Raw genomic sequence first — 27,360 nt, 5'->3', positions numbered from 1 at the left:
TCCAGGAATATCCTCCCTTAATACAGCTGTAATGCTATCCCTTGTCAAAAACACCACTTCCCCTCCTCCCTTTCTATCCTTCCTGTAGCAATTGTATCCTGAAACATCCCTGAGCCATGTTTCTGTAATTGCTATGATATCCCAGTCCATTGTTCCTAACCATACCCTGAGTTCATCTGCCTTCCCTGTTAGGCCCCTTGCATTGAAATAAATGCAGTTTATTTTATTAGTCCTACCTTGTCCCTGCCTGCCCTAACTGTTTGACTCACTTCTGTTCTCAACTGTACCAGTCTCAGATTGATCTCTTTCCTCACCAGATCCCACCTCCACCTTACTAGTTTAAATCCTCCCGAGCAGCTCTAGTAAATCTCACTGTCAGTATATTAGTCTCATCTCAGCCTCAACTCCACTGTCCATAACCCTTCAACCTATTGCTAACTAATAATCTGTATAAGTACTCCTTAAAATTTACTCCATGTCCCAGCATCTCCTGCACATTGGAGTATTGAACTCCTCAAACTCATGACCTGTAGAGAGAAGTAATTTCACCTCATCTGTTTTAAATCTGCTACTCCTCATCCTAAAACCATGACCTCTCATTCTAGATTGCCACACATGAAGAAACATCATTTTTATGTATACTGTGTCAATCTCCTTTAGCATCTTACATATCTCAACTAGATCTCCTCATTCTTCTAAACTCCAGTTGAGGTATTACATTTCAGAAATAAAAATAAGGAAATAGATTCTTATTTTCCAAGTAAAATACAAATCTAAATGGAGCAAAGGAGTAAAATCATTTGGGTGTAGAAATAAAGAGAGTGAAAAAGATTAGGATGGTCATTAAAACTAGGTAATTAAAGTGCTTTTTGTAAAGAATTAAAAGAAAACATTACGCTAACCATCTATCAAAAAATTTTATAAAATCACAGCTGAAGGACATGAAAATCTAGTACATTATAAAAATAACAGCAAAGCAGTAGAGATAATGCAAAATGGTTTAGGAGGCTGTTACCAGAAATAGAGAGCTATACTTCTGAAAAGAGGAGGCTGAGGGATGATCGAATAGAGGTCTTTACAATTAAAGGTTTTGACAAAGTGAACACACATTTCCACTTGCAGGGATCTTAAAAAAATACAGCCCGCGTCAAACGCACGACTAATCAAGAATCAGACAAATTAGCAGAAAAAAATATTTATCCAGAATGTCTGAGAATGTGGAAGACACTTCCACAAGGGTGACTGAAACGAATGGCCACGATCGATGCATATCTATATGCAGACCACCATTCGTTCTAGATGAAAACCAGATAAATTTTAAAAAAGGTGTGAGGGATCTTCTGACAGATTTAGATGAGAATGGATGGGGAAAGGCTGCAGGGGAGTAGAACAGTATCCGTTAGTTGGGCCAAACAGTAAGTTTCTATTTTGCGTGTTCTATCCAAATTAAAATTACTGGGCAATAAATATAAAACGAAACAAAACAAAAACAATAGAATCGCGCGTCACTGGGGAAAAAAGAGGATTATAAAAAGTAAGAACGTTTTGGGGCAGGAATTCTGTACACTAGTCATTTGCGGGAATGGTATCTACAAGGCACTCCTCCCTGACAGTGATCAGGGAACTGCACAACAACAACCTCCATCCAGACTGCAGCAGCGACAGTACCTCCCACCTCCCCCCTTACCCAGCAGCGGAATGTGGCGTGAGGGGGAACAAAGGAAACATAACAGCAACGACATGAAACAGCGAGGTGTCAGTGCAATCAGGCGGTTCGAATACGATGCTCGGAGTCACAAACAAGCACCTACTTTTATCAGTTTTAAGCATCATGTCAGTATCCTCAGCCGCCATCACACAACAACTTCCCGCGTGCTTAACGCCAAGCAACCGCTCCGCTCACTGATTGGCTCCTGTCAGGGCTCGATAACACGCCACCTTTCTTTTTCGAAAAACAATCAATTCGTTTAAATTGTTTCCTCCAAACATATGCGTTTTAATTTTCCAGCCGCGATTTGCTTTACGATATTTCTTCCCCCGCCGGAAACGTAAAGACCGTACCCACAATCCTCCTTTTCCCTCGCGCCATTTTAACTGTCGACATGAAGTGAGTGTTATCGTTAATTTAATCCGCTTCCATCCGCTGTTTTTGCCCTAAAAGTCATTCTATCCGTGGTTAAAATATGTTGCTACTTTATGAAAGCCACCGTGTGATTGGTTATTTGTTTCCGCAGGGTCGAACTGTGCAGTTTTAGTGGGTATAAAATATACCCGGGTCACGGGAAGCGCTATGCCAGGATTGATGGGAAGGTAAGCCCAAGGGAAGTTCTAAAGCAGTGCAATGCTGCTCTAACTCCGTCTTCAGTATGTGGGTTCGCACTGATCGCGTAGGGTACTGTGTGTTAACTTATTGCCCATGTGCAATAACATCGCGTATCTTGCGATTCGTTTTGTCGAAATGTGAATGAACAAGGCCAGCATCCTCTTTGTAGGTGTCTTGTTAGGAATCTGTACAACTCGATCTTGCCAAGCCTTGGCACTTGTTTCTTTTCAATATTAACATTCGGCCTAAATCCTTATTTTTGAATCATTTCGGGTTAAGCCTATTTTTGTACTGATGTAATCCAATTTTATGCAGTGGTGAATCATCAGACTTTCTTAAAGTGAAGTTTTGGAGTAGTTTTCAGTTTCTAAATTAATGAATGTGGTAATTATTTAAACCACTTCATATTTTTTTTAAAAAATGAAGTTCTCTGATTTGGTAATGTTATGTTGGGTGTGTTTTGACACTAGTTCTGTCATGCCCTGGTGATGGTTGAAACCTTCATGAAATTAAGGTGCAAAACTTAATTTAGTCATGTTAATGTTTTATTTTTGCCAAATAGTGGACATAAGATCCTCAAATAACCTAGTCACAAATGGTTGCCTGAAAATATCTTTCTAAGAATAGTTAAGTGTTGCTGACTTATTCTGTTAAGACCTTTGCCGTGTTGGATGGAGATTCTGTTTGTATTGATAGTGGGAGTTATCTTGCGTGCAAAGGATCTTGTAACTTGCCAATTAACAACCAGTATAGTAGTATAAAGCTCTGCTAGAGTGAAAACAGAAATTGCTAGTGAAACTCAACCGGTCTGTCATTATCTGGGGGGAGAAAACCAGAGTTTAGATTTCAAGTCTGGTGACTTGATCAAAGCTGGACTTAAAGTATTAACTCTCCTTTCTTCTGATAGATGTTGCCAGCAATGTTGCATTTCAAGCGATTTGTTTTTTTTCCTGACCTCCAGTATCTGTATTTCTTTGTTTTATTTTAGTGAAAATGCTAGACTAGAAGACATGATTTGGAGATGCTGGTGTTGGACTGGGTGTATAAAGTTAAAAATCACACAACACCAGGTTATAGTCCAACAGGTCTAATTGGAAGCACTCACTTTCGGAGCACCACTCCTTCAGGTGGTTGTGAAAGCTAGTGCTTCCAATTAAACCTGTTGCACTATAACCTGGTGTTGTGTGATATTTAACTTTAGAGTAGAAGACTTACTCTTTCACTACATCAAAATGTTTCAGGCAATTCTGCAACCACAGTCACTGGTGTAATGCATGAACTTTGACACCAATTTTTCACAAAGCAAACTTTCACAAAACAATTTGATAATGATTGGATTCTGTGTGTTAGCTGAGATATAGTTATGACCCAGAATACAAGATGTTCAAAATAATGCCATAGGATATTTTGTGTCCATGGTGGGGCCTTGGTTTGATAGACTAAGAACACCATATATTTGTGGCACCTTTTAAATGTATTATAGCACCTTCCAGATGCATCATAAAAAGTATAGCTATGTTACTCAATGTCACTTTGGCATATACTGAAAGCTGAGGCAAAGGTAGGTATTAAGAAGTGTCTTTGAAGGAGAAAGGTGAATAAATTGGATGGAGATGCTTTGTGAATTAATTCAGGAACGTTCAGCCACTGCAGTTGAATGAAAATTTGAGGTACTTGATCAGAATTCTATTATAAGACCTAGGAATGGAAGTAAGGCCATTCAGCCCATCGAGTCCACGCCGCCATTTAATCATGTCTGATGGGCATTTCAACTCCACTTACCTGCACTCTCCCCTTAGCCCTTAATTCTTTGCAAGATCAAGAATTTGTCAATCTCTGCCTTGAAGACATTTCACGTTCCGGACTCCACAGCGCTCCATGGCAGTAAATTCCGCAGGCCCACCACTCCAGTTGAACTAATATCTCATCTCATTTCTGTTCTAATTTGACTCCCTCTAATTCTAAGGCTGTGCCAATGGGTCTTGGTCTCCCCAACTAACCAAAACAACTTTCCAGTGTCCTAAGCCATGCATTATCTTGTAAATTTCTACTAGATCTCACCTCAACTTTCTGAACTCTAATGAATACAATCGCAGGGTCCTGAGCTGTTAATCATATGTGAGGCCTAGTGTTCCAGGGACCATCCGTGTGAATCTTTGGTGGATGCACTCCAGTGTCAATATGTCCTTTCTGAGGTGTGGGACCCAAAATTGGATACCGTATTCTAAATGGGGCCTAACTAGAGCTTTATAAAGTCTCAGAAGCACATCGTTACTTTTATATTCCAACCTTCTTGAAATAAGCATTACATTCGTTTTCTTAATCATAGACTCAACCTGCAAGTTAACCTTTAGAGAATCCTGCCCTAGCACTCCCAGATCCCTTCGTACTTTGGCTTTATGAATTTTCTCACCATTTAGTAAATAGTCCATGCCTATATTCTTTTTTTTTCCAAAGTGCAAGATCTTGCGTTTTGGATTTCATCAGCCATTTCCTGGACCACTCTCCTAAACTGTATAAATCTTTCTGCAGTCTCACCTCCTCAGTACTATCTGCCTGTCCACTTCTTATCATCGGCGAACTTTGCCAGAATGCCCCTAGTCTCTTCGTCCAGATCATTAATATATAAAGTGAACACCTGCGGCCCCAACACTGAACCCTGTGGGACATCACTTGTCACTGACTGCCATTCTGAAAAAGAACCTTTTATCCCAACTCTCTGCCTTTTGTCAAGACAGCCAATCGTAATCCATGCCAGTAGCTCACCTCGAACATTATGGGCCCTCGCCTTACTCAGCAGCCTCCTGAGAGGCAACTTATCAAAGGCCTTTTGGAAATCTAGATAGATAACATCCACTGGGTTTCCCTGGACTAAGCTACCTGTTACCTCTTCAAACAATTCTCATAGATTTGTCAGGCACAACGTCCCTTTATCAAATCCATGCTGACTTGTTTTAATCTGAGCCTGCACTTCCAAGAATTTAGAAATTTCATCCTTAACAATGGATTTTAAAGTTTTACCATTGTAACAAGGTTTTTTTTTGTAGTATTCGAAGTAATTGTAGAGGTATGGAAGGAGTTGAATACAAAAGTGAGCATCTTACAACTAGAGTTGTTTAACCAGGCAATCAAGCGCAGAGATGATGGGCAAATGGTGTTTTGAGACTTTGCAATGTTTTGAATGGTCAGGTTCATGGAGTATAGAATCTCATCTGAAAGGTGAAACAGTATCGGTCTTGACTTCTGTGTTCAGGTCTTTGAGGTAGGACTTCAATTCATAACTTGCTGACTCGTGAGAATGTAACATGTTCTCTAATAGCTGACATTTCATCTCTGTTCTGCGCTGTTAGTGTGGACAATTGGTCACAGCATCCAGGCTCGAAAGTGAAATATTTTCAGTGATGCCAGGCATAGAAACATAAAATATTAACCAGGAAGACCATTTGGCTTTTCAACCATATTTCTTCTTTCAGTATGATCACAGCTGATCATCCAGCTCAGTAGTCTGTTCCCACTTTCTTCCCATACCTTTTGATTCCCTTTAGCCATAAGAATTATATCTAACATTGTCTTGAAAACATTAATGTTTTGGCCTCAACTGCTTTCTGTGCCAGAGAAGTTGGCAGGCTCTCAATTTTTAGGTGAAGAAACTTCCACAAATAAGACACAAATGGTTTACCTCACATCCTTCGACTGGCTTCCCTGGTTCTGGGCTCTCTGGTCATTGGGAACATTCTTCCTGTATTATCCTGGTAGAATTTTTATAGGTATTAGAGATATTCTCTTCTCCCCTGATTCTTTTAAAAGCCAGTGAATTTCAAAATAATGGATCCAGTCTCTTTCTCTCCTTTCGTCAATTCTGCCATTCCACAAATCAGTTTGGTAAGCCTCTGTTGCCAAAAATGTATCCTCAACTAAGGAGAGAAAAACCACCCACATACTCCTGGAGTGATCTCCTCAAGACCCTGTACAATTTGCAGCCAGACATCCCTGCTCCTGTACTCTAATCCTCTCATTATGAAGGTCAACCTTTCTTTGCTACTTCCTTTGCATGCTAAACCTGCATGATTACTTTCAGTGACTGGTATACACAAACACCTGGTCTTGTTGCCACTCCCCTTTTGTTATCTGAATGGCATTTTTTTAAAACCAAAGTGGAAAAGTCACATTTACCCACATAATATTTCACCTGCCATGCAATTGCTCAATCACTCCACGTTTCCAAATCGCAGTGAAACATCTCTGCATCCTCTTCCAAGTTTGCTGTCATAATCAGTTCTGTCATCTGCAAACTCGGCAATATATTCATAATTTTGATGAAGGAACTGAATGTGATATATGGTGATTAGCTGGGGTCCAAGCGCTAATCCCTGTGGTATCAATGAGTTACTGTCTGACGCACTTTGATTTCTGAATGCCAAACAGTTCTCTATTGATGTTAGTACACTACCTTTAATCCCATTTTACATGGTAATCTCTTGCGTGGAACCTTGTTGAACACCTTCTGAAAGTCCAAGTGAACTACATCCGTTGTCTCCCCTTATCAACTCAATAGTTTTAGAGTTGTACAACATGGAAACAGACCCGTTGGTCCAACTCGTCCATGCTGACCAGATATCCTAGATTTAATCTATTGTCATTTGCCAGCATTTGACCCATATCCCTCTTAAACCTTTTCCATTTGTGTAACCATCCAGATGCCTTTCCAATGTTGTAGTTGTACCAGCCTCCACCACTATCTCTGACAGCTCATTCCATATGTGCACCACTCTGTGGAAAAAAATGCCCCTTTAGCTCACTTTCATCTTTTCCCTCTCACCTAAATATATGCCCTTTAGTGTTGGAATCCCTCACTCGGGGGTTGGGAAGGGGGAAATAAAGACCTTTGCTATTCGTCCTATCATGCCCCACATTTTATAAACCTCTGTAAAGTAACCCATCAGCCTCAACACTCCAGGAAAAATCCCCAGCCTTTCTGACATTTCCCTGTTGCTCAAACACTCCAATCCCAGTAACCTATTTGTGAATCTTTTCTGAATCCTTTCAAGTTTTAACAACATCTTTCCTATATTAGGGAGGCCAGAATTGAACAAGTTCCCAAGTGGCCTAACTAATGTCCTGTACAGCATCAACATGACCTCCCAATGTAATGTACTGACCAATAAGGCAAGTGTACCAAAAGTTGACTTCACTACCCTGTCAACTGGTGACTCTACTTTTCAAGGAACTATGAACGTGCCCCTCAGGTCTCATTGTTCAGGAACACTCCCAAGGACCTTACCATTACGTATATAAGTCCTGCCTTCCCAAACTGCAATACCTCCTGTTTATTGAAATTAAACTCCCATCTGCCATTCCTGGGTGCATCTGATCAAGGTCCTGTTGTACTCTGAGAATCTTTACTGTCCACTACGCCACCAGTGTTGATGTCATCAGTACACTTACTAACCATTCCTCCTATATTCACATCCAAATCATTTATAAAAGTTGACAAAAATGCAGTGGACCCAACACTGATTCTCACAGCATATTGATGATTACAGACCTCCAGAACAAGAAAACAACCTTCCTCCAATCCTGTGCATCTCACCTTCAAGTCGATCCAAATGGCTAGCTGTCCTTGGATTCCACGTGATCTAACCTTGCTAACCAGTCCACCAAGCAAAACCTTGACAGACACCTTGCTGAAGTCATATAAGTAAACATCTACTGCTTTGCCTTTATCGATCTTTGTCACCTCTACAAAAAAAACTCAAGCAAGTTAGTGAGGCACATTTTTCCATGCACAAAGCCATGTTGATTATCCCTACTAGTCCTCGCCTTTCCAAATGCATATCAATCCTGTCTCAGAATTCTGTTCAACAACTTACCTACTACCTAGATCAAGTCAGCTGGTTTAATAGTTCTATGGCTTATCCTTATCACATTTCTTAAATAATGGCACCACGTTAGCCAACCTCAGGCGTGGCTATTGATGATGCAAGTATCTCAGCAAAGGGCCCTGCAATCACTTTTTCCATAGTTTCCCACAGAGTTCTGGGATACACCTAATCACTTCCCAGGGTTTTTATTCACCTTTATGTGCTTTAAGATGTCCAGCACCAGTACCTGTGTAATATGGACACTTTTCAAGATATCACTCTTTATTTGTCAAAGTTCTCTAGCTTCAATATCCTCGTCCCAGTAAATACTGCTATTATATCTTTTATGATACACTCTAGCATTTTCCCTGCTGCTGATGCCAGGTCAACTGATCTGTAATTCCCAATGTTCTCTCTAGCCTTTTTTATTAAAACATTGTGATTATGCTTGTTACATCAATACATGGGAACTGTTCCAGATCTTGGAAGATGACCACCAAGATGACGACTATAATGCATCCACTATTTCCAGGGCCACTTCCTTAAATATTGAGATGTTGATTATAGGAATCTGGGGATTTATCAGCCTTTAATGCCCTAACTATCCCCAACATAATTTCCCTACTAATACTGATTTTCTTTAATTCCTTCAGTTCACTGCACCCTCTGTTCCCTGTTTGTTGCACATTGTTCATCTTCTCTGTGAAGACAGGATCAAAAGATGTGTTTAACTGGTTGACCATCTCTTTGCTCCCCATTATGACTTTTTTACTGATTGTAAGACATCTGTCTTAAGTAAGCTTTTTCTTGTCTCATTTGTCAAGCTTCTATAACGAGTTTATGTTCCCACAAGCTTGCTTTCATACACTATTTTCCTACTTCTAATTGATCCTTTTGTCATCCTGTGCTTAAATCTACATTGCTGCAAATCCTTGGATCTGTTGCTTATTCTGGCCAATTAATATGCCTCTTTCTTCGATGTAATACTGCCCCTAATTTCCCTTGGGTCAGCCACGCCCCCCACCACCTTTGACATTTTATTTTTGTCAAACAAAAATGATTATTTGTTACTGTAAATTTTTGCTATTCCCTGTCCACCATTCCCAAATTACTATAGCCAGACATTATTATTCATTGAAATGGTGGAGAGGTTTGTTGCTTGTGTATCAGTATCTGGTGAGAAAGAAAGTTATGAACTGTAATTGTGATTTTCAGGCTCTTGCATAGAATGGACTGCATGGACTTGTAAAACTGACCATGGCAAAAGTTATGGATTTGAAGGACAAAGATTGATTAACAATTTTTAAATTTAAGGCTCTAGTATACTGTCCCAAATAATTTGTGTTACATCACAATGCGTTTTAAGATTTACAAGTTATTTTAACTTCTCTTATTAGAAAAGGCTAATGAGGTATGTAATGTGGTACTTTTTTTTTTGTAGGTTTTCCAGTTTCTGAATTCAAAATGCGAGTCAGCATTCCTGTCCAAGAGAAACCCTCGACAGATCAACTGGACTGTCTTGTACAGGCGCAAGCACAAAAAGGGGCAATCTGTAAGTGAGAATTCTACATTTTTGTATTAACAAGGAGAGAAGTTTGTGTATGTAAAATAGTGGGTTGTCGGTTTATCAGCAGTGTTATACTTGTTATAGGTATTATTCTGCTGGGTGGGTGGGACGGTTACTTTAAAGCAACAGGAGGGGAGGAAGACCTAGTGGTATTGTTGCTGGACTGTTAATCCAGAAACCCAGGTAATGTTCTGGGATGCTGGGTTTGAATCCCATCATGGCAGGTGGTGGAATTTGAATTCCAAATTTCCAGTTATTGGAAAAGCCCATCTGGTTCACTAATGTCCTTTTTGAAAGGAAACTGTTGTCCTTACCAGTTCTGGCCTACATGTGACTCCAGGCCCACAGCAATATCGTGGATTCTTAACTGCCCTCTGGGCAATTAGGGATGGGCAATAAATGCTGGTCTAGCCAATGATCCCTTCATCCTTGAATGAATTTTTAAAAAGGATGTTCTCAGAAGTGCACTTGGGTCATTGAGTTTTGTTATTTTTTTGTCAGAGCTTAGAAATTAGAATATATTCATCAGCTTTTAATCTTCAACTGACAGAACATGTATTTCCAAACATTTTTGCCATTTTAAAAAAAAAACACCTAATTATGTTGACAATTTTTAGATTTATTCTGTAACAGTATTTTCTCCAGATGTATTTGGATAATAATTGAAACTGTTTCATATTGATGGCTTTTTTGGTTGTTGCATAGTTTGTAAGGACTTAGCATGATTATTTCTATAATCCAGTAGTTGATAATGCTCTACAAATGTGTATATATAATGAATGTCTCCTGATAAGCATTTCAAATCAATTACATGTATTTGGTGTGCGTTGATTGCGGAGAGAAGGTTTTTTTTCTGGTCTTGCGTGAGACGTTATGATAAAAACATCGTAGCCTGATAATTTTCATTCCCAAATTAGAATTTGTGAATATCTCTGAAGTGGGTTGATATGTAAAGTCCTTTCTAAATGTTAGAAATTACTTCAGTTTGGCTCTCAAGTTCCTTCTGTCTATCTTGCCATTTCTTAAAACATTTCCAAAAAAAGAGACGCTGACAAAATCAAATTAACAAATGTAATCCAAAGCTATTACAATTTCCCACATCTGCTTTGCCTTGCTGATATTTTCCCAAGAATAAGAGAATCAGCAGCCTTATGTAACATACTTTTGAACTGACTTCTTGCCATGGTTTTTTTTTAAAGCAGCATTCACCCATCAAATTATTTCCTCAAATAGTACTTCTTTCATGTAGTTTTTATTCTTCTGCATGTGCATCTCACAATTGTTTTAGGTGGGTGCTTGGAATAATCCTTAAACGATGGCATTTTAGGGCCTGGAATATGATTATCTAATACCTTGACTAAAATGTTGTGGTCTCAGAAATGCACAATTATAGTAACTTAAAACAAAATTTGGTTGTTTAGCAATTTGAAATCATGAAATAAGAAGCACAAACCTTTTTTCAAAAAAGTCGTCACTCTTTTATTACCAGGAAGAAATTCAGAAAAAGCGCTCCCGTCGTGCCGTGAAGTTCCAACGAGCTATTACTGGTGCCTCTCTTGCTGAGATTATGGCTAAGAGGAATCAGAAACCTGAGGTTCGCAAGGCTCAACGTGAACAGGCAATCAGGTGGGAATTGAGTATGGTTGAAAAATAAAGTTGTTCTGTTATAAAATACTGTAGATGCTGTAACTCTGGTATGTGAATGAAATGTTGGAAAAACCCTCAGGCCAGGCAGCTTCTGTGACCAGAAACAAAGTTAATGTTTCTGTTCAGTGCCTTTCAGCAGAATGGTTCTTCCTTTTTTTTGGTTTTTGTATTAAAGTTTTCTGTTGTAAGTTACTGGTTACATGCACTATAGTTCAATACTTTGAGATTTTTACAGCTTATATTCGTGTATTTTTCTTAAACTTAACAAATTTATATCCAGTTGGTTTGCCATAGTATTACAACATACTGTTGTTTTTAATTATATTTGTTTTGTGTGGGACCCTGAATTCTTTCCATGCTAATAGCAGGGGCAAAGTTACTAACCTTTTTTTTTAATCCACAGGGCTGCCAAAGAGGCTAAGAAGGCCAAAGCTGCAACAAAGAAAGTCAGTGCAGCTACAGCTAAGGTAATGAAACAGATGCAACTCTTTAAATAAGTGCTTTGGTTCTTGGAAGTTCATTATATTTCAAAGATATTCAACCAAGTGGCAATAAATATGGATTTTCTACATTGTGATGCCCGTAAAATATTAGATTAAGTTGACTCTGATGTCTTGGCCTTTTTCCAGTATGAACGATCATATCCACCAATTTTAAATTTAGAGCAATTAGTGATTAGGTGGTGGCATTCATATCTGCTAATACTGCAGTTACATTTATAAACAACTGTTATGTTTATTATGAAAGTCTAAGTAGAATCCCTACAGTGCAGAATAGGCCATTTGGCCCATTACGTCTGCACTAATCCTCGAGTATCCAACCCAGACCCACAAATAAAAATTGTAAACATTTTAAGGTTGAAATTTTTTATCCTCCCATTCATTCAAACTGTGAGCATTGTGACAATTGTCAAAATGTTTGGTGTCCTTTTTATATATGGATTACAAATCCTGGAAATTAAACATGTTGACTTAATGCCACTGAGAGGAAAGTGACAGAAGTAATAGGTAAATGGGAGTAGTGCAGTTGTCGCTGTATTTAAATTTTCAAAAAGCTATCAACTCATTATTGCTGAGTAGATTAAGCTTTGTAATAAAACGTTATTGCTATATACAAAGTTGCATTGAAATGACACTTGCTCAATACTATCCATGACAAAGCAGCCAACATTGTGCATCACCCAGAAAATGCATTGCATTAGCTTTTGAAAATTAAACTGACAACTGAAATAAAACGAATGGTCAGAGGTTATGTATTGTTAATTGTTGAGATGTGATGTTAGGTGAGGATTGCTTCTTCCAGGTTTAACTGAATTTCACTTCTGGAATCAGAAGTACAATTGCAGAGTTTTCAGTTGATTCCAAAATGTGTTAATACAATTAGGGCAAAATATAGAAATGTGTATGTATATAAAAGCATGCATATACTTTAGAAAACTAACTTCAATGTACATACAAAGCATTTTAGAGTCTAAAGGTTTACAGCAGGGAAAGGGATCCTTTGATCCAACTTGTCCTGCTGACCAGATATCCAGGAGGCATAACCTCAGTGGTGTAGATTTAGAAGTGACTTGAGAAAGAACATGTTCACCCAAAGGGTTGTGGATCTGGAATTCCCTGCACAGTGAAGCAGTTGAGACCGCTTCCTTGAATGTTTTTAAGGAAAAGATCCTTTTTGTTTTTTTGAACAGCCAAAGAATTGGGGTTATGGTGAACTGGAGGTTAGGTTGAGCTGAGTCCGTGAAAAGATTAACCATAATCTTATTGAATGACAGAGCGGGCCAGATGGCATATTCCTCCTGTATCTTAAATTCTTATGATGCAACCAAGTGAAATCATAAAAGAGCACTTAAGCTTGTTTCTAAATGAGTAAAATTGAAAAGCAGAAAAGGCTAGGTTAAGCTTGTAAGTGCTACTTAAATCAAACATGGTGTACCATAAATGCTTTTGGTCTCTATTGTAAACAAAAAATGTAAAAGCACTGGTTAAGGTGCAGAGAAAATTTACAACAATTAAGCGCGGCTTGGAATTTATCCCCATCTGGAAAGAACATTTTTGTCTGAGAAGGAGAAGGCTAAGTATACTTGACATTATTAAAGGTTTCAATAAGTAGACAAACTTCTCACTTAGTGAGAGACCAGGGTTAAAGCGAAAATCACTAACATTTCAAATAGGAGAATCTGGAAATGCTTTTCTAATAGTGGCTAGAATGTGTAACTGCCATAAGTAGTGGTTGAAGTAAAACAGCCTGGATTCATTTAAAGGAGGGCTACATGGAGAGAGGATAAAGAATTCAGTTAGATGAAGGATAGAAGAAGTGGCTTGCATGCAGGATAGATTCAGGATAGATTATTTGCAGCCAAATGACCAGTGTCTGTGCTGCAAAGTTTTTTATAATTTTGTAAATGGTGTAGATTTTAACATTGCATAATTTTCACTGTTTTTATATTTCTAGGCTACTCAAAAGACAGCACCCAAACAGAAGTTTGCTAAGCCAGTGAAGTCTCAGGCACCACGTGTTGGTGGAAAACGCTAATTACCTAATTGTATCTGTAAAATAAATCTGAATACAGTTCACTGATTTCTATGTCTCATCAATTCATATAAAATTAAGCTTTAGAGGTAAATAGTAGGAACTGTATGAATATCTTTACATGAGGTTTTATTGCATTGGACTTGTCTTGCAGCAGACTTGAATGTATTGCAAAGGGTACTTCCACTGGAAATCATTCATAGAAATCTGAGTCCAGCAGTCTTTATTTTGATTCTCACCAACGTAATTCTGATCAAGACTGGGGATTAAAGAAGAAATCTTGCTGTTCTGCATGTCTCAGCTCAACATCAACATTCTTCAAACTTCCAGACATTGTGTTTGTTTTGGCAGGTTGAGGAACTTAGTGAGCGTGATCACAAGACAAGAGAGTGCTCATGTAGGATTTTGATCATTAAATTATTCTTAAAGGTTGTGAATCTTTGTGGAATCCTTTATTTCACAGCATTGTGAAAGTTCCCATCGATGAATACTTTTAAGGATGAGTTAAGCAGATTTTTAGTTTGTCAGGGAAATGGAAATGATGAGCCATTTTTTAGGTAATTAGCCTGCAGCTAGTAAATCCATTTCTGATTGGTTTCATATGGCTTATCCTTGGTACGGGTGAACAGGCCAAACCTGAAGACTTGAATCTTCCATTAGGACTGGTAAAGCTACCTGTGTGTTGATAGTTTTTAAAAAGTAGAAAGACAAAAGTCTCATTCCTAACTGTTTCCTTCAAAGTCTTTAAATGGTGCATCCCAAATCCATGTTCATCTGTTCTGTTTTCTACTGCCTTGAAACTTCTTCAGACCCTGCCACATCATTGGAATAGACTTTCATCAGTTATAAATTACTGGCTAAATGTAGCCTTAGTGCATCATCCATTCCAGTCCTTTTGTAATCCTGGGGTGTTGGACATCTGAAACAAAAACGGAAATTGCTGGAGAAAGTCTGCAGGTCTCGAGTGAAAACACGGTTAATGTTTCAAATCCAGTGACTTCAATAACTGTTCATGTGGATTTATTGAACTTCATGAAATATCAAATCTGTAGCCACTGTATCATAAACCTGTCAAACACAACTCCTTTTCGTAAAACCACGTTGGCTCTGCCTAATCAAGTTGGGTTTCAGCTATTTGAGCTATTGAACCTGCTTAACCATTCAAAAAGTTAATGGATGGTTGTCGTCATTTAGCAGCCTAATGACTGCCTTGTCTATCCTAATATGATTTGGGAATTATGTCATAGATCATGATTTTCTATGTGACCTGTTAGCACATCCTTAAGTATAAGGAAAATGCTGAAATCTATTATTATGTCAGCCTAACAAGCCTGTGATAATATTGCTTTTTCACTCCTTCCTTTCTTGAATAACATGTTACATTTGCATGTTTAGAGCACACTGCAATAATTTTATTAGAAGATCTCAACCAGTGCATCTACCTACCATCATTCCACCTATCTTAGAATCCTAGTACGTAACTCACTAACCCCAGAAGAATATTGGTTATGGTGTCTTTAATCCCTTCAGTGTTTTTTTTAGTAACATGCATTGTTGTTCTCTCTAGATACTTGCTTCCTCACAATTTTTGTCTACCACTATGAAGGCAGGTGTAAACATTTATTTAAAATCTTTGCTGATTGAGAATAAGCAATGTTTTGCCTGTAAAGGACTTGCGCTACTTGTTTCCTTTATACGTATTTGTAAAAGCTTTTACTATGTTTTTGTTTTATTTGTTCATTACTACTCTTTCAGATAGCAAATGGAGAAAATACTCTCCTAAGCCTCAGGTTTACGAGTCTTCTCAAAATAGTATAAGCTACCTTTAATCAATTAATATCAGTAACCTTTTCAATTAGTCACAAGTGAATTATATTACTTTAAACTGTTTTTGATTGGTCATTGGGATGTATATTTATTAAGATTGTCATACCTCTCAGTTTAATTTCCCAACTTGCCTGGTCAACTTTCCTCATATGTAATTGTTTCTTTTTGATTTTAATACTCCAGTTTCACGCATATGTATATCATTCTTGAATTAAATGATTACTCTTTCCCAGAGGATTCCTTACTCTTGAGATTCCTTGGATGCTGCCTGACCTGCTGTGCTTTTCCAGCAACACGTTTTCAGCTCTTACTCTGAGATTACCAATTAAATCTGTTCCATTTCACAAAATAAGATCTAAAATCCTCCCTAGTTGATTGCATGACATATTCCTCTAGGAAATTAACTTTTTTTTTAAATTAAAAACTCATTCCTGGGATGTGAATTGCACTGGCTGCCTCACCAGTTATTACCTCTTCCTAGTTGCAATTTCCCAATCTGCTTGAGCCAACTTTCCTAAATGTATGTAATTGTTTCTTCTTTCCAATTTTAATTCTCCAGTTTCAAACATTTGTATACACTCTTGATTTAAATGGTTACTCCTTTCCCTGAGGATTCCTTGTGGTAAGAATAATTAATCCTATTCCATTTCACAAAACAATATTTAATATTCCTTCCAAGTTGATTCCACAATGTATTCTCCAGGAAATTGTCTTGGGATGTGGGCTTCACTGGCTGGCTTAGTGATTTTATTACATCTCCCTCATTGCCTTGAGAAGATAGTGGTAAACTGCATTCGTGAATTACTGGGTTCAGAAGGGGCTGTCTAGGGAGCCTTGGTGAACTGCTGCTTCTGAGTGTCAGTGAATGTTTGTGGATGTGGTACCAAACAAGCAGGTGTCTTTATCCTGAATGGTATCAACCTTCTTGAATATTTTGAGTTGCATTCATCCAGGCAAGTGAGTATTCCAATCACACCGCTGACTTGTCGATGAGAGACACCTCCTGACTGTTGAAAGTGTCTGAGTTAATTGCTGCAGGATTCCTAGCCTCTGACTACTTGTAGCTACAGTATTTATATGACTAATCTAATCTAGTTCAGTTTCTGATTAATGGTAGCCTCTAGGATGTTGTGGGAGATTCAGCAATTGAATGTCCGAGATAATAGTTAAGACTTCCTCTATTTGGAAATGGTCATTGCCTGACACTAATGTGGCATGAATGTTGAAAATAGAGGCTGAACAGGCTGGGGCTGTTTTCCTTGGAGTGTCGAGGCTGAGGGGTGACCTTTAATAGAGGTTTACAAAATTGAGGGGCATGGATAGGGTAAATAGGCAAAGTCTTGTCCCTGGGGTCAAGGAACTAGAGGGCATAGGTTTAGGGTGAGAGGGGAAAGATATGAGACCGAAGGGGCAACCTTTTCACACAGTGGGTGGTACATATATGGAATGAGCTGCCAGAGGATGTGGTGGAGGCTGGTACAATTGCAACATTTAAGGGGCATTTGGATGGGTATATGAATAGGAAGTGCTGAATTTTGCTTGTATTATTTAGACACAGTTTTTTTTTTAAACAGTTAGCTTTAGAGGGATGGCAGTGAAGGCAGTGCAATTTTCCTCCTGCAACATGTATGAGGTGAGGGATGCCATCGACGTCCCTGCCGATTACACTTGCAGGAAGTGCACCCATCTCCAGCTCCTCCAAGACCGTGTTAGGGAACTGGAACTGGAGTTGGATGAACTTCGGATCATTCGGGAGGCAGAGGGGGTCATAGATCAGAGTTATAGGGAAGTAGTAACTCCAAAGATGGCAGATAGATGGGTTACAGTGAGGGGGACTGGGAGGAAGCAGCCAGTGCAGGGACCTCCTGCGGCCATTCCCCTCAAGAACAAGTATACCGTTTTGGATACTTGTGGGGGGGATGACTTACCAGGGGTAAGTAACGGGGCTCAGGTCTCTGGCACGGAGCCTGTCCCCGTTACTCAGAAGGGAAGGGTGAAGAAGAGCAGAGCAGTAGTAATTGGGGACTCGATAGTTCGTGGCACAGATAGGCGGTTTTGTGGGAACGAGAGAGACTCACGTTTGGTATGTTGCCTCCCAGGTGCAAGGGTACGTGATGTCTCTGATCGTGTTTTCCGGGTCCTGGAGGGGGAGGGGGAGCAACCCGAAGTCGTGGTCCACATTGGTACCAACGACATAGGTAGGAGGAGTGCTGAGGATGTTAGACAGGCTTTCAGGGAGCTAGGTTGGAAGCTCGGAGTTAGAACAAACAGTTGTTGTCTCTGGTTTGTTACCCGTGCCACGTGATAGAGATTCGAGGAATAGGGAGAGAGAACAATTAAATGCGTGGCTTCAGGGATGGTGCAGGAGGGAGGGGTTCCAGTTTTTGGATAACTGGGGTTCTTTCTGGGGACGGTGGGACCTCTATAAACAGGATGGTCTACACCTGAACCTGAGGGGAACCAGTATCCTTGGGGGGAGGTTTGTTAGTGCTCTTGGGGGGGGTTTAAACTAACTCGGCAGGGGCATGGGAACCCAGATTGTAGCTTCAGGGTGCAGGGCCTGGAGTGTAGGGAGGTGAGGAACATGGCATCAATTTCCAAGGAGGGTGCCTGTAAACAGGGAAGTGGCTTGAAGTGTGTATACTTCAATGCAAGAAGTATACGAAATAAGGTAGGTGAACTTGCAGCGTTGGTTGGTACCTGGGACTTCGATGTTGTGGCTATTACGGAGACATGGCTAGAACAGGGACAGGATTGGCTGTTGCAGGTTCCGGGATTTAAATGTTTTAGTAGGGTCAGAGGTGGGGGTAAAAGAGGGGGAGGTGTGGCATTGCTTGTCAAAGATAGTATTACAGCGGTGGAAAGGACGATGGATGAGGACTTGCCATCTGAGGTAGTTTGGGCTGAGGTTAGGAATAGGAAAGGTGAGGTCACCCTGTTAGGAGTCTTTTACAGGCCTCCTAATAGTCCTAGAATCATTGAAGAAAGGATTGGGAAGGTGATTCAGGAGATGAGTGACAGTAATAGGGTGGTTGTTATGGGGGACTTTAACTTTCCTGATATTGATTGGGAAAGCTATAGCTCAAGTTCGTTAGATGGGTCAGTGTTTGTTCAATGTGTGCAGGAGAGTTTCCTGACACAATATGTAGACAGGCCAACAAGAGGTGAGGCCATACTGGATTTGGTTCTGGGTAACGAACCAGGCCAGGTGTTAGAATTAGAGGTAGGTGAGCACTTTGGGGATAGTGACCATAATTCGGTGATTTTTACACTCGTGATGGAGAGGGATAAGAGTGTACTACAGGGCAAGAATTATAGCTGGGGTAAGGGAAATTATGATGCGGTGAGGCATGACTTAGGATGTGTGGCTTGGAAAAGTAGACTCCAAGGCAAGAGTGTAAATGATATGTGGAACTTGTTCAAGGGGCAACTATTGAGTGTCCTTGATAATTATGTACCTGTCAGGCAGGAAGGAAAGGGTCGTGCGAGGGAGCCGTGGTTTAATAAGGAATTGGAATCCCTTGTTAAATGGAAGAGGGCGGCCTATCTCAAGATGAGACGTGAAGGTTCAATTGGGGCGATTGAGAGTTATAGGGTAGCCAGGAAGGACCTGAAGAGAGAGCTAAAAGCAGCAAGGAGGGGACATGAAAGGTCCTTAGTCGATAGGATTAGGGAAAACCCTAAGGCTTTCTATAGGTATGTTAGGAATAAAAGAATGACTAGGGTAGGAATAGGTCCAGTCAAGGATAGTAGGGGGAAGTTGCGTGTGGAGGCGGAAGAGATTGGGGAGACACTGAATGAATACTTTTCTTCAGTATTTACTCAGGAACAGGGCATTGTCGTCGATGAGAATACTGAGTCACAAATAAGTAGAATGGGTGGCTTTGAGGTATGTAGAGAAGAGGTGTTGGAAATCCTGGAAAAGGTGAAAATAGATAAGTCCCCTGGGCCTGATGGCATTTATCCTAGGATTCTCTGGGAAGCAAGGGAGGAGATTGCAGAGCCATTGGCCTTGATTTTTATGTCCTCTTTGTCTACAGGAGTAGTCCCAGAAGACTGGAGGATAGCAAATGTGGTTCCCTTGTTCAAAAAGGGGAGTAGGGATAGCCCTAGTAACTATAGGCCGGTGAGTCTCACTTCTGTTGTGGGCAAAGTCTTAGAGAGAATTGTAAGGGATAGGATTTATGCACATCTGGATAGGAATAATGTGATCAAGGATAGTCAGCATGGTTTTGTGAAGGGCAAGTCGTGCCTCACAAACCTTATTGAATTCTTTGAAAAGGTGACGAAGGAGGTTGATGAGGGGAAAGCGGTAGATGTGGTATATATGGATTTTAGTAAGGCGTTTGATAAGGTTCCCCATGGTAGGCTACTGCAGAAAATACGGAGATATGGCATTGAGGGTGAGTTGGAGGTTTGGATTAGGAATTGGCTGGATGGAAGAAGACAGAGGGTAGTAGTTGATGGCAAAGTTTCTTCATGGAGTGCCGTCACTAGCGGTGTTCCGCAAGGATCTGTTTTGGGACCATTGCTGTTTGTCATTTTTATAAATGACCTGGAAGAGGGGTTAGAAGGTTGGGTGAGCAAGTTTGCGGATGATACGAAAGTCGGAGGAGTTGTTGACAGTGAGGAAGCATGTGGCAGGTTACAGCAGGATATAGAGAAGCTGCAGAGCTGGGCAGAAAGGTGGCAGATGGAATTCAATGTAGCTAAGTGCGAGGTGATTCACTTTGGGAAGAATAACAAAAAGATGGGGTACTGGGCTAATGGTCGGATACTTGGTAGTGTGGATGAGCAGAGGGATCTTGGTGTCCATGTACACAGATCTCTGAAAGTTGCCACCCAGGTAAATAGTGCGGTGAGGAAGGCATATGGCGTACTGGCTTTTATTGGTAGAGGAATTGAGTTCCGGAGTCCTGAGGTCATGATGCAGTTGTATAAGACTCTGGTACGGCCGCATCTGGAATATTGTGTGCAGTTTTGGTCGCCATACTATAGGAAGGATGTGGAGGCATTGGAACGGGTGCAGAGGAGGTTTACCAGGATGTTGCCTGGTATGGAAGGAAAATCGTATGAGGAAAGACTGAGGCACTTGGGGCTGTTTTCACTAGAGAAAAGAAGGTTTAGGGGTGACTTGATTGAGGTGTACAAGATGATTAGGGGGTTAGATAGGGTCGACAGTATGAACCTTTTCCCGCGTATTGAGTCGGGTATTACAAGGGGGCATAGCTTTAAATTAAGGGGGGGTAGATATAGGACTGATGTTAGGGGTAGGTTCTTCACTCAGCGAGTCGTTAGTTCATGGAATGCCCTGCCAGTAACAGTGGTGGACTCTCCCTCTTTATGGGCATTTAAGAGGGCATTGGATAGGTATATGGAGGATAGTGGGTTAGTGTAGTTTAGGTGGGCTTGGATCGGCGCAACATCGAGGGCCCAAGGGCCTGTACTGCGCTGTATTCTTCTATGTTCTATGAAGGGTTTGGAAGGATATAGACCTGATACTGGCAGGTGTGATTGAGTTGGGAAATCTGGTCGGCATGGACCAAAGGGTCTATTTCCAAGCTGTACATCTCTGACCAGGTTATAGTCCAACAGGTTTAATTGGAAGCACTAGCTTTCGGAGTGCTGCTCCTTCATCCGGTGATTGTGGAGTACACAATTGTAAGATACAGAATTTATGGCAAAAATTGTTATAAATTGTGTACTCCACAACCACCTGATGAAGGCGCAGCACTCCAAAAGCTAGTGCTTCCAATTAAACCTGTTGGAATATAACCTGTTAGGTGATTTTTTTTAACTTTGTACACCCCAGCTCAATACTACCATTGCTAAATCATGGCATGGATGTTGTTTGTCATTTGTCAGACCAAGCCTGTGTTGTCCAGGTCTTGTTGCATTTGGACATGGAGTGTTTCAGTGACTGAGGAATCAATGACTGGTATTGAACATTACGCAATCATCAGCAAACCCCTCAACTTCTGCCTATATGATGATGGGAGAATTAATCCTCGAGCAGCTAAAGATAGTTTGCCTGGCCCATCACCCTGAGGAACTCAAAGGGCTCTTGTGGCACAGTGCTAGTATCCTTATCTCTGGGCCAGAAGGTCTATGTTCAAGTCCCACCTCCTGAGGTGTATCAACATGTCTAAATAGGTTAATTTAAATAGTACCACAACCCCGCACCGCCACCGCCTCCAACCTCATAGTACCACAACCCCGCACCGCCCCGTCCATAACCTCATCACCTCAGGGGACCTCCCATCCACCGCCTCCAACCTCATAGTACCACAACCCCGCACCGCCCGCTTCTACCTCCTGCCCAAAATCCACAAACCTGACTGCCCCGGACGACCCATCGTCTCAGCCTGCTCCTGCCCCACCGAACTCATCTCCTCCTACCTCGACACGGTCCTGTCCCCATTAGTCCAAGAACTCCCCACCTACGTCCGTGACACCACCCACGCCCTCCACCTCCTCCAGGATTTCCGCTTCCCCGGTCCCCAACGCCCCATCTTCACCATGGACATCCAGTCCCTGTACACCTCCATCCCCCATCACGAAGGACTCAAAGCACTCCGCTTCTTCCTTTCCCGCCGTACCACCCAGTACCCTTCCACCGACACCCTCCTTCGACTGACTGAATTGGTCCTCACCCTGAACAACTTTTCTTTCCAATCCTCCCACTTTCTCCAAACAAAAGGAGTAGCCATGGGCACCCGCATGGGCCCCAGCTATGCCTGCCTCTTCGTAGGGTATGTGGAACAATCCATCTTCCGCAACTACACTGGCCCCACCCCCCATCTTTTCCTCCGCTACATTGATGACTGTATCGGCGCTACCTCGTGCTCCCACGAGGAGGTTGAACAGTTCATCCACTACACTAACACCTTCCACCCCGACCTCAAATTCACCTGGACAGTCTCGGACTCCTCCCTCCCCTTCCTAGACCTTTATGTTTCTATCTCAGACGACCGAATCAACACGGACATCTACTACAAACCGACCGACTCCCACAGCTACCTGGACTACACCTCCTCCCACCCCGCCCCCTGTAAAAACGCCATCCCATTCTCCCAATTCCTTCGTCTCCGCCGCATCTGCTCCCAGGAGGACCAGTTCAAAATACGTACAACACAGATGGCCTCCTTCAAGGACCGCAATTTCCCCCCAGACGTGGTCGACGGTGCCCTCCACCGCATCTCCTCCACTTCCCGCTCCTCCGCCCTTGAGCCCCGCCCCTCCAACCGCCACCAGGACAGAACCCCACTGGTCCTCACCTACCACCCCACCAATCTCCATGTACAGCGCATCATCCGCCGTCACTTCCGCCACCTCCAAACGGACCCCACCACCAAGGATATATTTCCCTCCCCTCCTCTATCAGCTTTCCGTAGAGACCACTCCCTCCGCGACTCCCTTGTCAGATCCATACCCCCCACCAACCCAACCTCCACTCCCGGCACCTTCCCTTGCAACCGCAGGAGGTGCAACACTTGCGCCCACACCTCCCCCCTCACTTCTCTCCAAGGCCCCAAAGGAAACCTCCATATCCGCCACAGATTCACCTGCACCTCCACCCACATTATCTACTGCATCCGCTGCAGCCGGTGTGGCCTCCTCTATATTGACCTCTTTCCACCTATCACATTTCCAACGTCCCTCCTCCCTACCTTTTATCTTCTCCTGCTGAACACTCTCTGCTCATTCCTGAAGAAGGGCATGTGCCCGAAACGTCGAATCTTCTGTTCCCTAGATGCTGCCTGACCTGCTGGGCTGTTCCAGCAATAAAGTTTCAGCTTTGATCTCCAGCGTCTGCAGACCTCACTTTCTCCTCTAATTTAAATATCTACCCTGAGGAACTCCTGCAGTGAAGTTTCGGAGCTGAGGTGACTTTACCTTCAATGATTACATCATCTCTGTCTCAAGATAAAGGGCTAGGTGATGTGGTGCAATGAGAACGACCTCTCAATCTCAGCAAAACCAAAGAACTGATCTTTGACTTCACAAAGCAAGGAGAACATTACCCCATCTACGTCAACAGAGCTGAAGTTGAGAGGGTGCAGAGCATCAAGTCCCTATGCCTCTTCAGGCAGCTCAGGAAATTTGGCTAATCTATAAGGACACTTAACAACCTTTTATAGATGCACCATTCAAAGCATACTGTCTGGGTGCTTAATGGCATGGTATGACAATTGCTCTGCCCAGAACCATAAGAAACTACAGAAGGTTGTGTACAGATCTAACCTCTGCAAGCTATCATGGAAGCCAACCTTACATGGCTTATTGCTGCAGAAAGACTATCAACATGATCATAGACTCATTGCACCCTGGTCATGCTCTCCTACAACTCTTCTGTCAGGCAGTAGATACAGAAGCTTGAACACGTGCACCATAAGGTCAGGAACAGCTTCTTCCAGACTGTATTAGACTGATGAATGGACTCTAACTTAAAATGATGCTGATCTTGTCTAACACATGCCCTGTGCGATGTGACCTGTATATCTCTAAGTTTTTAAAAACACCTTATGCTCTATATGTACTTGTTTACAATGGTCTCCCTGTACTGCTTGTAAAGCAAAATCTTTCACTTTGGTACATGTGACAATAAACAAATCAAATCAAATCCATGTTTAAGGTAGGACTTCAAGTAAAAGCATTTTCTCCCTAATTTCCATTGACTCCATTTTTTTTTGCTGCTTGATGTTACACTTGATAACATCAGTTACTTCACCTTTGTAGTACTGCTCCTTTGTCAATGTTTGACCAAGGCTGTAATAAGGTTAGGAGTTAACTGACCCAGGCAGAACACAAACTGAGCATCAGTGAACAGGTTATTGCTAAGCAGGTGCTATTTGATAGCACTGTTGATGACACCTTCCATCATTTTATTGAACAGTAAAATGAAAGATGGTAACTGATCAGGGTAGATTAGTTCTGTGTTTTGTGTACAAGATATACCTGGTCAGTTTTCCACATTGTCAAGAATGTTGCCAATATTATACTCTATTGGAATAGCTTGGCTAAAGGCACAAAGTTGTAGTGCATAAATCTTTAGCACCATTAGTATTTTCAGCTGTTTTTTGATATCACATCAATTTAATCAAATTGATTAAAGATTGGCAGTGATACTGAACAGCCAGAGCTGGCTTTCAGCATCATTATTTGCACTGATGTGCTGGACTCCACTTTAATCGTTGATGGGGATATTTGCAGAGTCTCTTTTTCTAATGAGTTATTTTAATTGACCATCACTTTCCAGCATCACACTCTCACCTCTAATCTCCAGCATCTGCAGTCCTCACTTTCTCCTACATATATAGACCTATATCTAGCTTCACCACGTTTTTAAAGTATGCCTAGTGCTGTTCCCGCTATGTCTACTTCCACTCTTCTTTCATCCAAGGTTGATACTCTAACGTGATGGTGGTTCTAGAATGATGGATATGCCTTGCCATGAGGTTGCAGATTGTTAGGAATGCAATTATGCTGTGGCTGACGGTTCCATTATGTCACAGTTGCTCTGCTCTGTCTTAAATTGTTAAATCTGTTCAAGACCTATCCCATTCACCAATGGTGGTGCCACAGTATATCCTCAATGTGAAAGTGGAACTTTGTTTCCATAAGTATTGTGATAGTCACTTACCAGCACTGACAGATGCAGCTGCAGTAGGCAAATGGGTGAGAATGAGGTCAAGTATGTTTTTCCTTTTGTTCGTTCCTTCAGCGTCGAGCAACCACAACCTTTAGAACTCAACCAGCTCAGTCAGTGGTGGGTACTGAGTCACTCTTGATAATGGACATTAAAGAATCCCACCAGGAGTACATTCTGCACCCTTGCCAGCCACAGTGCTTCCTCCAAGTGCTGTTCAACATGGAGTACTGATTCATTAGGTGAGGGAGTTGAGCAATCAGCAAGAGATTTTGTTGCACATTTGATCAGATATCATGAGATTTCACAGGGTCTGAGTCAATGTTGGACTATATGGGCACTCTCAACAGTATATCTCTGTGCTGCTACCTATGTTGGTTGTCCTGCCAGTAGGACAGAACATACCATAGATGGTGATATTATTTTCTGAGACATTGTCTTTAAGGTATGACTCCATATGTATAACCATATCAAAGTATTTGATTAGTCTACGACAGCTCTCCCAACCTTGGCATTTGTTCCCAAAATTAGTAAGAGGTATTTTGTGAAGTCCTCTTCTGATCTAGCTTTCCTCATGCAGTTTATTCAAATCATGTGGAGAGTGACAAATGAGAACCTCCTTTTAAAAAAAAAAGGAATGCGAGGACAGTCTGAACCACTACAAGCCAATTAGTTTATCATTTGGGGGGAGAGAGAAGGGGGAAATGGGGGGGGGGGGGGGAGAGAGAGAGAGAGAGAGAAGGGGGGAAATGGGGGGGGGGGGGGGGGGAGAGAGAGCGAGAAGGGGGAAGGGGGGGGGAGAGAGAGCGAGAAGGGGGAAATGGGGGGGGGGGAAGAGAGAGAAGGGGGGAATGGGAGGGGGGAGAGAGAGAGAGAAGGGGGGAAATGGGAGGGGGGGAGAGAGAGAGAGAGAGAAGGGGGGAAATGGGAGGGGGGGAGAGAGAGAAGGGGGGAAATGGGAGGGGGGGGAGAGAGAGAAGGGGGGGAAATGGGAGGGGGGGAGAGAGAGAAGGGGGGAAATGGGAGGGGGGAGAGAGAGAAGGGGGGAAATGGGAGGGGGAGAGAGAGAAGGGGGGAAATGGGAGGGGGGGAGGAGAGAGAGAGAAGGGGGGAAATGGGAGGGGGGAGGAGAGAGAGAGAGAAGGGGGGAAATGGGAAGGGGGGAGAGAGAGAGAAGGGGGGAAATGGGAGGGGGGGAGGAGAGAGAGAGAAGGGGGAAATGGGAGGGGGGGGAGGAGAGAGAGAGAAGGGGAAATGGGAGGGGGGGGAGAGAGAGAAGGGGGAAATGGGAGGGGGGGGGAGAGAGAGAGAAGGGGGGAAATGGGAGGGGGGGAGGAAGAGAGAGAGAAGGGGGGAAATGGGAGGGGGGGAGGAGAGAGAGAAGGGGGGAAATGGGAGGGGGGGGAGGAGAGAGAGAGAAGGGGGGAAATGGGAGGGGGGGGAGGAGAGAGAGAAGGGGGGAAATGGGAGGGGGGGAGAGAGAGAGAAGGGGGGGAAATGGGAGGGGGGAGAGAGAGAGAAGGGGGAAATGGGAGGGGGGGGAAAGGGAGGGGGGAGAGAGAGAAGGGGAAATGGAGGGGGGGGGGAGAGAGAGAAGGGGGGAATGGGAGGGGGGGAGGAGAGACAGAGAAGGGGGGAAATGGGAGGGGGGGGGAGGAGAGAGAGAAGGGGGAAATGGGAGGGGGGAGAGGAGAGAAGAGAAGGGGGAAATGGGGGGGGGGAGAGAAGGGGGGAAATGGGGGGGGGGGGGAGAGAAGGGGGGAAATGGGGGGGGGGGGAGAGAAGGGGGAAATGGGGAGAGAAGGGGGGAAATGGGGGAGAGAAGGGGGGAAATGGGGGGGGTGGGAGAAGGGGGGAAAAGGGGGGGGGAGAAGGGGGGAAATGGGGGGAGAGAAGGGGGGAAATGGGGGGGGAGAGAGAAGGGGGGAATGGGGGGGAGAGAGAGGAGAAGGGG

At 42.5% G+C, this 27,360-nt stretch overlaps 2 protein-coding genes and 1 long non-coding RNA gene across 3 annotated transcripts in view; 1 reads left to right on the top strand and 2 right to left on the bottom strand.

Moving 5' to 3' along the window:
• The window catches only part of cep97 (centrosomal protein 97), a 55,635-nt gene extending 53,630 nt beyond the window's left edge, over positions 1–2,005 (bottom strand). The window contains exon 1 of the mRNA XM_043701110.2: positions 1,812–2,005. Coding sequence (XP_043557045.2) covers positions 1,812–1,854 — 43 coding nt within the window. The 5' untranslated portion in view covers positions 1,855–2,005. The remainder of the gene's footprint in view (positions 1–1,811) is intronic.
• A 34-nt stretch (positions 2,006–2,039) lies between these two features.
• On the top strand, positions 2,040–13,978 carry rpl24 (ribosomal protein L24). The gene is made up of 6 exons (XM_043701111.2): positions 2,040–2,107; positions 2,235–2,310; positions 9,626–9,736; positions 11,241–11,377; positions 11,802–11,865; positions 13,853–13,978. The coding sequence occupies exons 1-6, from the start codon at positions 2,103–2,105 to the stop codon at positions 13,931–13,933; spliced, it is 474 nt and encodes a 157-aa protein (XP_043557046.1). The 5' UTR covers positions 2,040–2,102; the 3' UTR covers positions 13,934–13,978.
• Positions 13,979–14,042: 64 nt separating this feature from the next.
• The window catches only part of LOC148148518 (uncharacterized), a 19,044-nt gene continuing 5,726 nt past the window's right edge, over positions 14,043–27,360 (bottom strand). The window contains exons 2-3 of the long non-coding RNA XR_015758832.1: positions 25,401–25,719; positions 14,043–14,849 (exon numbers count right to left, since the gene is read on the bottom strand). This is a non-coding gene — a long non-coding RNA (uncharacterized LOC148148518). The remainder of the gene's footprint in view (positions 14,850–25,400; positions 25,720–27,360) is intronic.

The sequence above is a fragment of the Chiloscyllium plagiosum genome, unplaced genomic scaffold (genome assembly GCF_037043375.1).
Source record: "Chiloscyllium plagiosum isolate Xiang-an unplaced genomic scaffold, Cpla_swu_hap1 HiC_scaffold_12, whole genome shotgun sequence".
NCBI classification, from domain to species: domain Eukaryota; kingdom Metazoa; phylum Chordata; class Chondrichthyes; order Orectolobiformes; family Hemiscylliidae; genus Chiloscyllium; species Chiloscyllium plagiosum.
The sequence above is the reverse complement of the archived record's forward strand: the minus strand, read 5'-3'. Positions and strand labels throughout refer to the sequence as shown.